The 15,029-nt window shown below is 44.2% G+C and overlaps 1 protein-coding gene across 3 annotated transcripts in view; it reads left to right on the top strand.

Annotated features, from left to right (window-relative positions):
- Nucleotides 1-15,029, top strand: part of LOC133509879 (protein bicaudal C homolog 1-like) — a 78,905-nt gene that overhangs the window by 47,046 nt on the left and 16,830 nt on the right. For all 3 annotated transcript variants that reach the window (XM_061837312.1, XM_061837313.1, XM_061837314.1), the window contains 4 exons: nucleotides 1,911-2,069; nucleotides 5,303-5,356; nucleotides 9,378-9,560; nucleotides 14,344-14,595. In XM_061837312.1, the coding sequence (XP_061693296.1) occupies nucleotides 1,911-2,069; nucleotides 5,303-5,356; nucleotides 9,378-9,560; nucleotides 14,344-14,595 (648 nt within the window). The remainder of the gene's footprint in view (nucleotides 1-1,910; nucleotides 2,070-5,302; nucleotides 5,357-9,377; nucleotides 9,561-14,343; nucleotides 14,596-15,029) is intronic.

Here is a 15,029-nt window from a genome sequence, read left to right as displayed (position 1 = left end):
CTCTAACCTTGTCTCCAAAACATCCAACTTTGGCTGTCCCTCTAATGAGCTCATTTCTAGTCCTATCCAATCTGTTCACACCAAAATACGCCCTGGAAAGGAGAGGAATAGCCGAAGTAAAACAGAATATATGTGTGTGAATGAGAGGGGCGGAGGAGGAAGAGTGAAGCTCCGCGGAGAAGAGATAGCGAGGGTGGACAACTCCAAATACTTGGGGTCGACAATACAGCGCAACGGTGAGTGGGGTAAGGAGGTGAAGAAACGGGTGCAAGCGGGTTGGAACAGTTGGCGGAAGGTGTCTGGTGTTTTATGTGACAGAAGGGTCTCCGCTCAGACAAAGGGCAACGTTTACAAAACAGTGGTGAGGCCGGCCATGATGTACGGATTAGAGACGGTGGCACTGAAGAAACAACAGGAAGCGGAACTCCAGGTAGCAGAAATTAAGATGTTGAGGTTCTTGCTCGGAGTGAGGAGGTTGGATAGGATTAGAAATGAGCTCATTAGAGGGACAGCCAAAGTTAAATGTTTTGGAGACAAGGTTAGAGAGAGCAGACTTCGATGGTCTGGACGTGTACAGAGGTGAGAGAGTGAGTATGTTGGTAGAAGGGTGCTGAGGATGGAGCTGCCAGGCAAAAGAGAGAGAGGAAGACCAAAGAAAAGGTTGATGGATGGTGTGAAGGAGGACATGAGGACAGTGGGTGTTAGAGAGGAGGATGCACGAGATGGGCTCAGATAGAAAAAGATGACACGCTGTGGCGACCCCTAACGGGACAAGCCGAAGGGCAAAGAAGAAGAAGAAGATCTGTGTTAAGAATGGCGTATTATATTTGAGCTGATTCAAATTCCCCCCTGATGCACATGGCACAGTTGTGTCATTATATCGCGTTATGGTATAGTATTATTAGCAAGTCCTCACTGACAGTCCAGGTGCCAAATAGTCAGGCAGCCATAGCCTCTAGCTACAATTTCCCACAATCCAACTTGCTGATTTTCTGGCAAAGGATTCGTTGCCAGAGCAACAGCAACAGCACATTGGCCCAGGTGATGCGATTGGGCCCTGACACCCTCTGGGGGCAGCCAAACGTCCGCGCGCTTTGGACGGCTACGAAATACGCCAGCGCTTTCGATTGGCCCGCAGTGGACACTTCATTAGGTACACCTGCCCGTCTCATCCGACAGAAAAGCTGGATCAGAACCATCTCAAAGGTTCCACATGTACACTATGTATTTTTAGTTTATAGCTTTATATCCTTGTAGTATGCATAGGTACAGAAGTGCACTGAGCCATGCTGAACACTGCCATATTTTACAAGATTCATACTGCTAAAGAGGGTTAGCCATGTTATTTTAAATATTCTTATGACTAACAAATTTTATTTCATACAATTATGACTTTATGATGTATTTTTCAACCACACAATTTTTTGGGTACGTTATATACATTTTTATAAAGAGATGTGGATGTTCTTATTGTTTGACTTCATCTCAAAAGTGGGCTGTTTTAGATGTTAAGTTAGGAAAAAAAAAAAAAACATTTTCTTGCCGTTGGCAAGGTGGTATAGCTGGTAAAGCGTTCCCCTCACAGTTCTGAGGACCTGGGTTCAATCCCGGCCCCACCTCTGTGGAGTTTGCATGTTCTCCCCGTGCCTGCGTTGGTTTTCTCCGGGCACTCCGGTTTCTTCCCACATTCCCCCCAAAAATGTGCAACATTAATTGGACACTCTAAATTGCCCCTAGGTGTGATTGTGAGTGCGGCTGTTTGTCTCAATGTGCCCTGCGATTGTCTGGCAACCAGTTCAGGGCGTACCCTGCTTCCTGCCCCTTGACAGCTAGGATAGGCTCCAGCACTCCCCGCGACCCTCATGAGGATAAGCGGTAAAGAAAATTGAATCTCTTCTCGATCTCCGCAGAGTAACAGGGTAACGCTGAAAATGGACGTGTCGCACACGGAGCATTCGCACGTGATCGGCAAGGGCGGCAACAACATCAAGCGGGTGATGGAGGAGACGGGCTGCCACATCCACTTCCCCGACTCCAACCGGAACAACCAGGCGGAGAAAAGCAACCAGGTCCGTGACACGGGCGGCAGATGTTCGAGGCATCCGCCGCAATAAATATTTACTTTTGATCGGCCGGACCGCAACATTGCTGCGTGATTATGTTTGGACTTTAAAGTCGTAGGGAAACTGCTGGCCAAGCGCCCCCCCCCCCCCCCCCCCATAATTATATGTTTTGGTCCTTGGTCACTGACCTAAATTCAGTTATGTGGTTCAGATTTTTTTTTTGTTTTTTTTTTTTGCTTAAAATCTTGTCAATCAATGCTGCTGCCCCAAGGTTAGTTAATGTCACCGAAACGAGAATTCTGCAAAACACAGCAATCACATTGTGACTTTGAGAGATGTGATGGAGAACAGAAGTAGCAAACGACTGTTGAAGGCTGATAATTTTGCAGATTAGCTGTGAGCGAGCGACAGCCCGCGCTGGCTATAATGACCTCTTTCTGTGTACCGTCTTTCTTGGCAACTATTTTGTGTTTCAATCTGGGTTTCAATGTGGGCACTTGCAGCTTTTACGCAGATGCGGTTTTTGCGTATACCAAATGGTATTTCCTTTACAAATGTACTCGGTGAGGCTTGTAACCAGGTCCGCTCTGTAGGCCGTGAATTACGGTAGTTGGTTAGGGCAACAATGTGACGACTAAATACAGGTCCCTGTATTTATATGGACCTAATGAAGCAATAAATAAATTAATTAAAAAAAACATACAATTCAAAAAAAAAAAAAAACTCCAAGATACATTATTGGTACAGTACAGGGAGTCCTCGGTCTACAACTGAGATCCTTTCCTACGGTAGCGACTTCACTCGGATTTCGACTTAAGTCAGATTCCACCATTCAAGTCGGAATTTACATCAGAATACTTTGTATAAAAACAAATACGTTGAAATAGACAAGCATTACTGCTGAGAGGTGGATGGAGAAGAAGAAAGGGAGGCTGCGCTTCGCTATTGCTTCTGTTATTTCTTCTGGCTGCAGAAGCATTGCTAAGAGACACAGCTTTCTTCTTCGGGGGCGATAATGTCGAAAAAGGAGGGCAAAAAATGAAAAGCTACTCCCGGCGCACAAACACGGACAAGCATTAGCCAGACAAAATGGCGGATGGGGGACGGGCGTTGTAAAGTCGTTTCAGCAATCCATATGTGAATTAAGAGATTGAAAGTGTTTTGAAAAAGAGGGGAATGGGTGGAATTTCAATTTAGGCGGTCATCATTTTCATTATTTAATAGCCTAAACATGAGTCTATGCGTCTAGTCTATCTTTTTTTCGATTTCTTCTGCTTGCTCTGTTATGACGTCCAGCCGAACCTCCAATGATAATCTTTTTCCGGAGCGCTGGTCGACGTCCAACTGGTTCAAATTTCAGCGAATGGTTCCCAGGGGAAATAATGGGAATGGTCATGTCACCGTCATAAAACCGTTATTAAAGTGGACGACCCTGCGCGGTTCAGTTGACACGATTCCTAAATTTTGCTCTCAAGCGGCGCAATTCGGAATACGCGCGGTGCCGTCGTGAAATGGATTTTTTAAAACTGCATGAAATCTTATATACTTAGATCGAAATCAGGCCATTTCCAAATGTGGATCCAATAAGTATCGGATACGTTCCGACGCGACTGCAGGGTAAACGCAGAGATCAGATGTACCTCGTCAGTGTGAGCTTGACGTTTCCACATTTGCTCAAAGCGCAACATCTGAACACACTTTAAATTTAAATTATGCTAAATTACGGTGACCTACTAGATCAGATAATTAGAGATGAGAGAAACCCTCCTATTCTCTCATTTATAAAGGTATTATTATCCCACTGTTAATGAAAGTCAATTCAATGTATTTTTTCTCTTCTCTTTTCTTTTTTCTTTCTCAGTTTATATATAAAAGTGTGGAAAAAATAAATAATTAAAAATGACCGGGAAATTGTAAATATGGCATAATTACAGTAAAGGTTTGTCCATCATTAAATAATCAAAATAATTTGTGATGGCAACCAATGGAAAAATGCTGGGTTTACACTCCTTTAAATCAATGTGGCCCAGTTCAAGTATGTAAATGCCATGAAATGTTTAATATTTATGTTATTTATTATTGTTTACATCCATGAGGTCACTGCTGGTGTTGACGTGTGTTGAGTATTTGGATTGTTTCACATGCTTTATCAGGGTAAACAGCTGTATCACACTCTTGGAAATATACAGTACCAAAAATCAGATATAATAGGTATCAAATCAGAATTGGCAACTTGTACCTGCAGTGTAAAATACACCCTAATTTATTGGGTGGACCAATACAAAATAAGACAGAACCTGAATAGGTCAATTTTTTTTTTTTTTTTTTTTTTTTTTACTACTCACAAAGTTCACAAATAAAGAAGACAATTCAAATGTGCATTTTTTAAGACATTGAATATTCTCATTTTGAGGTATCAGTGTACATCTGAACTGGGCCACATGGGTTAAAAAAATAAAATGAAATCCGAATTGGTGTGCATATCTTGCGTAAACCCCCTAGGTGTAAAATTGAAGTCACAGTGCTTTTCCTTGGTTGTATCATTTTTGTGACATTTTACTTTTCAATTATTTGAACGCGTAAGCGCTGAACTTTGCTTGACACGTTACCAGAGCTAAGAATAAGAGGTTTTTTTTTTTAAAGAAAAACAATACACAGAGCAAATCCTTGTTTCTCCCAATTTACATGATTGCTGGAGTGCATTCAACCCTCTCTCTGATTCTGTCTGATGACGCAACGCTCGGCTGAGAATCGGCGAGGGGCTTCCTTTACCCTCGAGACCCATTAAGCTGCCTCCTTTCCATCTTTTTAAAAGCCTACCGAAGTGTAATAACTGCCTCGGAGCTCCAGAACATATTGAACTACGTACATAGATATACAGCTGCGCGGCTCTCCAAGTGCAGTCGGTGCCGTAAAGCACCGAACAGGAAGTGAAGAAGCTCTTCAAACGCAATGTACCGGTTTATTTACCGACTTGGGATTTGGCGGAAGTATGAGCGCGATGCGCATGTGGAGGGCGTCTCAGATGCAATCGCGGCTGTTTAAAATAGACACCCGTACAATAGGGAGGGACAATTACATAGGGTGCATCACTGGCAAAGATAAAGTGGGGGGGGTTCTATTTTTCTTTGCAATATCTCTCAGCATTGAAATTAAGTGTGGCTCTATGCAACGAGCTGACCTTGTATTTGTCTTGGCTTCCTATCCAATGTGTTGCTTTTTTTTCTTCTTGTCAACAGGTGTCTATCGCGGGGCAGCCTGGAGGGGTGGAGGCGGCTCGAGTTAAAATCAGGGTAAGTTGGAGCAGGTCTTCAGGAAGGGATACTCCCACCAGAACCGTTTAGAAGAGCACTTCCTACACTTGCTGCAGCTATTAGTTCTGGCGTCAGTTCCAGACATCTGATTTTAGGACATCCATATATATTTTCTTGAAACGTTCTGAACTCATGTCTGGACCTGAGAGGACCCGTTTTTGGTTACACGCATTTCAGATTTCCTACGTGCACCACTTAGAACTCCTTTCATCTGTCTTCACCAATTTTCCCGGCGCTCTGACTTTGTTTGTTTTAATGGAGACATATTATTCCTGTGTCTGTGACACGCTTTTGTCAAAATAACCCGAGGACGAGGAGGAAGATTTACGGTCCCGTGCAAGTCATCCTCATATACTCCGGGCCAAATGGCGAGCCGTGCTTTTGTTACCATGACAGCTCGAGTGCGGGATGGAAAGAAAAAAAAGAAAATATCCCTCTCAACATACACACAAAAACTACGTGCAGCAGTTCTTCTCCTACACATTAAGTGTGTGGCTTAGAAGCTAATGCTAATAGCTGTAATTTGCACATCCCACAATACACAATGCAGCTCTGCTTACCTTTTGGCTTTCTCGTGAGATTACAAGCGTGGCGCAAGTAGGTATGTGCATTTCTGGTCGGTGGTGTTTCAGATAATGTAGTCGCTTGAAAGTGGCTCATGATCTTCACCTCACCTAGCTGCTACATAACAGTGGGGCATAAGTGCAGAAGGCCACACTTGTAGACATGTTTTCAGAAGTAGGCAAATAAAAAAAGATGAACTCCATCCATACTTTTTCTTTGCCACTTATCCTCATGAGGGTCGCGGGGAGTGCTGGAAGCCTATCCCAGCTGTCAACGAGTAGTACGCAGGGTACAACCTGAACTGGTTGCCAGCCAATCGCAGGTCGCATACAGACAAACAGCCAGACTCACAATCACACCTCGGGGCAATTTAGAGTGTAAAAGATGTAATGATTAATTTCAAACTTGATGGGTAGGCAGGGACTCCAGTGATCCAAATGTTCATTTTCAGATTATTTTAGTTATTATTCACGTTTTTACACAGTATGATAATGTACAGTAAAGTGCTATTTTTCTTTTGAAAAAACACAAACACACACATCAAGTATTTTTGGTGTTGTTACGGGCTCTGGAACAGATTAATGGCATTTCAATTCATTTCAACAAGGAAAGATTATTTGAGATTCAAGTGATTTAAAGTCGTCACAGAATAAATTCAGATTCTACGTCATCCTTCAGTCTCGCGACGTTCGTCGATTTAAAGCTCCCAACATTGACATCGGGCGGTAGTTTTGCAATCTTTCAATGCCCGCATGACTTGTCCGTCAACTTTTTAAGTGTTTCAGCACTGTGGTCGTTATGGCAGACGGCGCACCAAAACTAACACGACTCTGCGTGCGTGCGGGAGATTTGAAGTGCCGCGCATTTGTGCGGTGTCTGCTGAAACACGTCAGGGGTTTTCTGGCCGTAGCGCGGCGAGCTAAAGCCTTGTTTGCACAGGCAACAAAAACTGTTCCCCCAAAGAACACCAAGTCAGCGGAAGAGATGGGAGGGACCGAGGCGTGTTTTCCTTTGGACGACTTGGCCAGTCGTTGACTCTGCCCTTCACTCATCATGTATATGGTTTAGCAATGATTATTTTCCAGGGAATAGTTTTTTTTTAACCTCAGTTTAAGTCTTGGAAAGAGACCATAAGATGTTTGAAAGAACCCTCAGTCGGAAAGTTCGCTAAAGTTGGGTCCCGGTCAGTTCATATTGGGTCGCATAAAAATTCTGTTAGCTTTCCTTACTTAATTTAGCGTGATGATTTGTGTGATTTATGATTAACTTACACATCTGTGCCAATATTATGCTTATACTTGACAGCCAGGGCTTCCCGCTGGTGTGGCCTCTTTAGAGCGCCTCGTTGTACCGCAGTATTCTAGCCACCAGCTTTGAGCAGATACAGTTGTAAAATTAAAATTTTAAAGTGGTTTGTTGAGGTGGTGGCTTGTCATTAGGGTTCCAAGAAGCTTTCTGTGCTCAACTTTTAACGGGCAGGTGATGAAAGATCGCCTGACCTCAAAGATATTTACGTTTTCCAGCGTCTTTTATCCCAAACTGAGGTATTCCACCCACGTTTTCAACTTGAAACAGTACTCCAGGTACTCCGTCTGGAGTAAAGCTGCGGTCAGCTGGAACTGTAAAAGTCGGCCTTTTCTTCATTCATTCCACGCATCCGGCTGTCCTTTCTGTCCTGACCTAAATTTCTCGATCCCTCAGAGGGCGAGCGTGGAAGCGTGACGCAAAACCAAGGCCAAGCGCATATGGGACTGATCAGGAAAGCATTTCGTTGGTGGGAGCAAGTCATGCTGCTTGCCCTTAGCTGAAAGCCAAACCCATCGTGGCATCCCGCCCGACAGCCCATGTTTAGAGAACTCTGTGTTTCTTTATGTGTGCATGTCCATAACTTGCACTTTTCCACTGTGTAACGGCACGCATAAGTTAACACAGAGTGAGTTGGTATCGTAGATGTGCGTTACTTGTTGGACCACTGATATCTGCCGCTGCCGCTGCGGTGACGCGCAGTGATTTAAAAAGTCATGTTTGAGGACCAACAGGCAAAAATCCCCCTGGGTTCCAAGAAAACTTTGGTTTCGTAGTTCAAATGCTATAAAGTTGAAGAGACTGCAGCATATTTTCGGTAATGACAGACGTTTATTTGCAGAAAGTCGGCTTCATTTATTTTTGTTGAATCAGAACAGAACGATTGCATTAGCCAGCAAACCTGAACCAGAATTACATCCCCACTAACTTGCAGCCTAAACAACTTTTGCTACAAAATGTACCACGACTTAACGGATAACATTTTCAGAAATAGGTGGATGGCAAAACATTCACTTTAAAGGGGAAATCCACTGGTTTGCATTAATAATGTGTCCAATAGGTCATGTAACATGTACTCCATTTTGACAATGTGATATTACATCCTCTCTCATTTCTTTGTGTTTTGAGAAGATTTTTATCGACAATTACAAATTTTCAGGGGCGCTGCCATTTTCGCGAGTCACTTGACCTACGTGCGCGGATGTGACGTGTACCGTGCGGCAGCAAAGGCTCAATTCCATGTGACACCATTTATGCCCACCGCTGATTTCTCGGATTTATCCTCATCTGATGAAGAAATGGCAGTATCAGTTGATCAGGAAGACTGAGGAATACGGGCCGCGAAACTAGTTAGCATGCCGTAGTCTCGTTCGTTATCGGAATTAACCAGGACCCGCTGCCGCTGCGCAATTGAGCTCTCCACCGGCAGCCCGATCCCAAGCCCGTGCGTGCGCGGGACAGAGGACATGCACCTGTGGGTTTCAAGCGGGAGGTGTCAGAAAAGTTACCACAGAATTACTGGCTTGTGGCGGCCATAGCGACGTCACTTTTGGATCCTTCAATGTCGGCTCTTCCTCCACAATTTGGAGGAAAAAGACGTGAGTGACACGTGTTATGCGGGGGGCAGACTACCTCAACTCCAGGATGGAAGTTTTCCTCCATCTTCCCAATCAACCAATCGGCCGAACCGTTCACAGCTGTGTATGAAAGCATTCCTCCGTCTCACCGATCAACCGATACTGCTATATCTTCATCAGACAAGGATCAATCCGAGAAATCAGCGCTAGGCATAAATGCTGTCCCATGTAATCGAGCCTTTGTTGCGGCACGTAACAACATCACATCCACGCACGTAGGTCATGTGACTCGCGAAAATGACAGCACCCCTAAAAATTCGTAATTGTTGATAAAAAAATGAAAAATCTTCCCCAAACACTATTAAATGAGAGAGGATTTTACATCACATCGTCAAAATAAAGTACATATTACATGACCTATTGGATATATTGTTAATGCAAAGCACTGGATTTGCCCGTTTAATTTCCCACTTGATGATTTGGTAGCCACTCCAGTGACGCAACTATTTGTGCACAAAGAATGAAAAGTCAATTTTCGTTTTTTTTTGTTGCAGGAGCTGCTCCCTCTCGTGTTGTCTTTCGAGCTGCCGGCCATCATGCAGTCGGACCCCAGCTCGCCGGGCGTGCAGGCCATCTCGCAGACGTACAACCTCGCCGTGTCCTTCAAACCGCCGACTCGGCTCTACAGAGCCACCGGCGTGGTGCGCGGCTCCCAAAACAACGCCAACGCCGTCAAGGTGAGGACTGACCGTGCGATTCGATGCTGAATGGCTTCTTTTTATAATTTTGCTGATTTGAGTCTTTTTTTATTTGCTACAGATATGAATAGAATAAATCGTAAAGTCACGAGACGCCAAAGACAAAAGTTTCAAAGTTTTGGGGTTGAGGCCCCCAATAAGCCTGCCAGCAATTTAACTATAAACAACTACCATGTGTACTCTAATCTCCATAGATATTAAAAAATTGCGTGCTTTCGAGAAACACTATAAATGTCATGATAGGAAATTCATATTTTTTTACAATTTCTTTTCAGGTAAAGTCTTAGCCTTTTACAAGGGTTAGTTTTTATAGTATTTTTTCCAAAATAAAGTGTAATATTATGTTGTAAAGCTGAAGTTTAAAAAGGAAAGAATGTCAGATTGATGTGAAACTATTTCAAAATACAGCTTTATTTTCAAAATATTACACCTTTGGTTGTGGAAAAGACGCCTACATTCCTTAAAGAATGTTCATACTACATTCTTGAAAAATGATACTTTATGTTCTTGATGAGAAACGACTTTATTGATGCGGGGAGGTCAGATTTATGTGCTAATACGTCACAATCATACCGGAGCTTTTAGGGAGTAGCAACTGGTTTGTCAGATTTGTTTTATTGCCCCGCCATTTATTATTTAAAATATCATAATTTACAGTGGCACCTGTATGTGTGAATACTCCAACTTAGATTTTTTTTTTTTTTTTTTTTTGGTGTGGTCATTTTTATGTATTTATTTTTTTTTGCTCTTTATTACAAACAGAACTGGACATCACGTAAGCCGCTGCTTGAGAGAAGTGTAAAAAAAAGTCAAAATAAAAATGATGTAACTAAGGTACTGGAATGCCCTTGCATGTGGGCCAGGAAAGCAACTGTCGCTGATTCATTTTATGCCGAAAATTAAATGAATCCAACAGTCAAACAGACAAATACAAAGGAAGTGACTCCGGCAACCGACCAGGGGTACATCCAACACAAAGATACCACAGCATGTACAGTAAATACAGATTACCGTAATTTCCAGTTTATGAGCCGTGACTTTTTTCACACGCTTTCAACCCTGCGGTTTATGCGGGGATGCAGCTAATTTGTGCATTTTTTTCTAACGGCCGCAAAGGGCGCACTCGAGCGGAAAAAGTAAGAGTGAGACCGGCGGAATATATGTGCCGAGGAAGTGACTTTTACCGGTCCGGCCCTGTTAGCGCTGTGCTAGCGTGTTACTGCCGTGTCTCAGTGATTTTTATCGGTATGTTTTTTTTAACCGGGGCTAGCGTTAGCATTAACACAAAGGCGCTAGCGTTAAACTCTCTGTGTACGGTCTTTCTTTGTAAATATGTTATGCTTCAATGCCTGTTTCAATGTGTGCACTTGCGGCTTTTGCACGGCTGCGGCCTAAGTATGTACCAAATAGTATTTCCTTTAAGGCTCCGTCACACTATGACGTTCTGGTCAACCTTCTCTGAACATTTCAATCGTTCTATTTTTCAGCGTTCTCAAACGCGGATGACACATTTGCCGTGTGATTAACGTGTGTCTAACGCATGACTTAACGTGTGTCTAACGTATGAGAAGCGTGTAACAGCGACCAAATAAGATACCCCTAAAAACCATTAGCGTGTGCTAACGTGTCACTGGCGCGCGACGAGCGATTTGTCAAAGTTAGACGAGCGTGTTGAGTGTGTGACTAAACGGGTGAATAATGACAGAATAGCGTTTTGCTGCCGTGTCATTTTTACAGTGGAACGGGAACGAAAATGTTGGCAATTTCATACTCACTTCAGTTGTTCTTGTGAGTTTGAACCGTCAGCATCATGCCGCCTAGACGAAAAAAAGGTGGGGTGCGGACTTCAGCAACTCGCGCTGCAAATAAGAATGCAAAGCAATCGGTTTATATATACCCATATGCATGGACGTTCGGGAAACGCTCGAATGACGCTCAATGGACGCCAAAGGACGTTTGTTTGACTTTAGTTACACGCTGTGTGCGCTAGGGGATTGTTCAGTGGTCGTTGACAGGTCGCCTGTTAGTCGTTCACTGCAAAACAAACGATTAAGTAACAACCAAGTAACGCTACAGTAACGACTGACTAACGACAGCCAAACGCGCGCAACGCTCGGCGAACGTTAGTAAAATGTTCCACGAATGTTCTTGAACGTTTTGCAGTGTTTAAAATTAAACGTTGATGAACGCTGGTCTCGGTGAGAACTTTTTGTGCATGTTTCCCGACCGGCGTTCACTGCCAATTCCCAGCGATCATTGACGTTCACTAGCATTCAAACAACGCTCTTCTGGCGCTATCCCGGCCACCATGGGGACTACCAACGTTTCCTCAAACGCTATAGAACGCTGACCAGAACGTCATGGTGTGACAGGGCTATTACAAATGTACTGGTTGAGGCTTACAACCAAGTGTGCTCTGTAGGCCGGGAATTACGGTATTTAAAAAAAAAAAAAGTTGTCTTTTTTTATATCGTCCTTTATTCTATTTTTGTTCAAGACAAATTATTTTGGAGACCCCCCCCATCCCCGTCCAAGCTCCAACTTGTGAACCCCCAAGGTTGCGGGGACCTCAGTTTGTGATCTTCTCATTTCCTGTCCGCAGCCATTTATGCATTCTTACCCGCCCGTTTACTTGGCAAGTCGCATTGCGAAGGAATCTTTCTTTCCTGTGGCCACCAACACCGTCAGCATTGCTGGTTTTTTCCCGCACAAACCGCCTCATTACTTCTTAGCGCCCTGCAGCCGAGAGAGTGCTGAGAGATTGTTCGGTGGCGTGAACTCCACCGCCGGGGGCCGTGCAACCTTAAACCTTTTAGTTTAGCCCACTCGCACTGCAGCACGACGAGCGTTGCCCTCTCTCGTGTACATGCTTATACTAAACACACATACTGTACTTCTTCAACTGGCCAAGGCAGATTTCTGCCTGTCTGAGTTTTCGCATCCCTCTCGGCGGAAAATCATGCCCGGGAACTTCACAGAGCCTCTCGGATCTCATAACGGTTTGCCAGCGACTACATTTCCAAGTCTCCATGTTCAATATGTACAAACGCAATTTCAATGAAGTTGGGACGTCGTGTTAAACAAATAAAAACAGAATACTGTCCATTTTACAAACCGCTAATCATCAGGGGAACAGCAGACTACACCCTGAGCTGGTCACCAGTCAATCTCAGGGCACATATCGACACCATCGCTGAGCGGGAATTGTTACCTCTTTGTCAACACGTGCGTGTGAAAATAGTCTAACAGTTTAAGGACGGACGATGTTCCTCAACGTACAATTCCAAGGAATTTAGAAATTTCATCATCTACTTTCCATAATATCCTTAAAAGCTTCAGAGGATCTGGAGAAATCACGACATGCAAGCGGCAAGGCTGAAAACCGACATTGAATATCAGTGACCTTCGATCCCTCTGGCAGCACTGTATCATAAACCATCATCAATGTGTAAAGGATATCACCAAATGGGCTCAGAAAACCAACCTCAGTAAATACAACTCGGCGCTTCATCCATAATTGCAACTTAAAACTCTACCATGCAAAGCAAAAGCCCTTTATAAAGAACACTCGGAAATGCCGCAGGCTTCTCTGGGCCTGAGAAAAGTGTTGTGTGGTCTGAAGAGTCCACATTTCAAATTGTTTTTGGAAATTGTGGGCGTCGTGTCCTCCGGGCCAAAGAGGAAACGAACCATCCCGATTGTTACGGACGTTAACCAGCATCTGTGACGGTATGGGTCTGTGTTAGTGCCGATGAAATAGGTAACTTCCACATCTATGAAGGCACCATTACTGCTGAAAGGTGAATACAGGTTTTGAAGAAACATATGCTGCCATCCAAGCATCATCTTTTTCATGGATGCCCCCTGCTTATTTCGGGAAGACAATGCCAAACCACATTATGCACGTGTTACAACAGGGTGGCTTCCATTACATCTTTTGTCTTTGAAGGGTACTCAGTTAAATATAGGTTGATCATGACTTGCAAATCATTGTATTCTGTTTACATTTGTTTAACACAATGACCCGACTTTATTGGAATTGGGTTTGTGTTTCTTCATCTACGTTCGCAGTCACATATTTCTGTATTTGAGTTCAATCAAGACTGTTTGTTTAGTAAATGTGTTACAAACGTCATCGAGTTTGCGCTAGGTCAGAGAGGGTGAGGAGGGCAGACGAAGGCCGACATGATTAGGGGAATGTGTGAGCGCTATTATGCGGTGCAAGCGAGACCCTGGGATTACCTTCGAGGATTGCCAAACCCACCGCCGATTGGCCGTGTTGCGCTGGCCACGGTGCGTGGGGATGGATTCCCCTTCGCAGGACGGGAAAGCCTGGCTTTACAAGGCCGAGCGATGGTTTGCGTCGCGGAGAAACAATGCCGAGTGAGTCTCCTCAACTCGTGGACAGATATCGAGTTTTCCAAAGTCGTTATAAAACGGGAGTATTTTCTCAAGGATATGGGCTATTTTATATTGCGGTGTGGACACAGATCTAAACGAAACCATCTTCTAAATCAGCTTTAATTATTAATTTTCTTGCCAGAAAGAATAACCTTAGTGTTGATACAATATTTATATCGGTGGTAAAGTAACAGTAATTTAGTTTAGAGCTTTTCTACGCTCAACTCGGAACAGTAGCCCTAATTCTTCCGAGGACCTTGTTAGGTCAAACACAACTTATTTCTGGCCAATCAGTAATCGTTTTCATTCAATTCTTTTGCACGAATTCGTTTTAGCGTTGTTGTTTTTTTTTCCTTTGCAGCGCGGCACGGCGCTGCTGCTGGAGCACTTGGCAGGGAGCCTGGTGAGCACCATCTCGGTCAGCACCCACCTGGACATCGCCCCCCAGCACCACCTTTTCATGAAAGGCCGCAACGGCAGCAACATCAAGCACATCACCCAGAGGACGGGCGCCCAGATCCACTTCCCCGACCCCAACAGCCCCCAGAAGAAGTCGACCGTCTACATCCAAGGCACCATCGAGTCGGTGTGCCTCGCCCGGCAGTACCTCATGGTGCGTATTTCGGTTACCAGGAATGACTTCCAACCTCTGAGATTTTGTTTTTGTGGCCACGCGTTGGCACCGGAATCTATCCCGACCATATTCTGATTCCCCAGTTTGTGTGGTAGCTGTGATGGATGTCACAGTCGGGCTAACATCAGCTCGGTATGCGAGGGATGCGCGGCCTTCGGGACGTTAACCACAATGACCTTTTGGGGTTTGGGAAGAGCCTTGGCTGCCTTTGCTTTGGCTGCGCTTTGCTGAAATGTGCATGCGCATTTCAACAGCGACTATTAAGCTGCCACATAGCCGCTAGTTAGACACATTATCTTGACTGCTGCTAATGATAATGGTTTGCTCGGATTGCAGATAGCAATTCCGAGTTCGTTTTAGTCTATTTGGTTTGGGCTCGTTCAGTGCTTTATAGTTCACATTTTTTTAGGATG

This window comes from Syngnathoides biaculeatus, chromosome 12 (assembly GCF_019802595.1).
Source record: "Syngnathoides biaculeatus isolate LvHL_M chromosome 12, ASM1980259v1, whole genome shotgun sequence".
Taxonomy (NCBI): Eukaryota; Metazoa; Chordata; class Actinopteri; order Syngnathiformes; family Syngnathidae; genus Syngnathoides; species Syngnathoides biaculeatus.
Note: the sequence above shows the minus strand (reverse complement) of the source record. Positions and strands in the feature narration are given on the sequence as shown.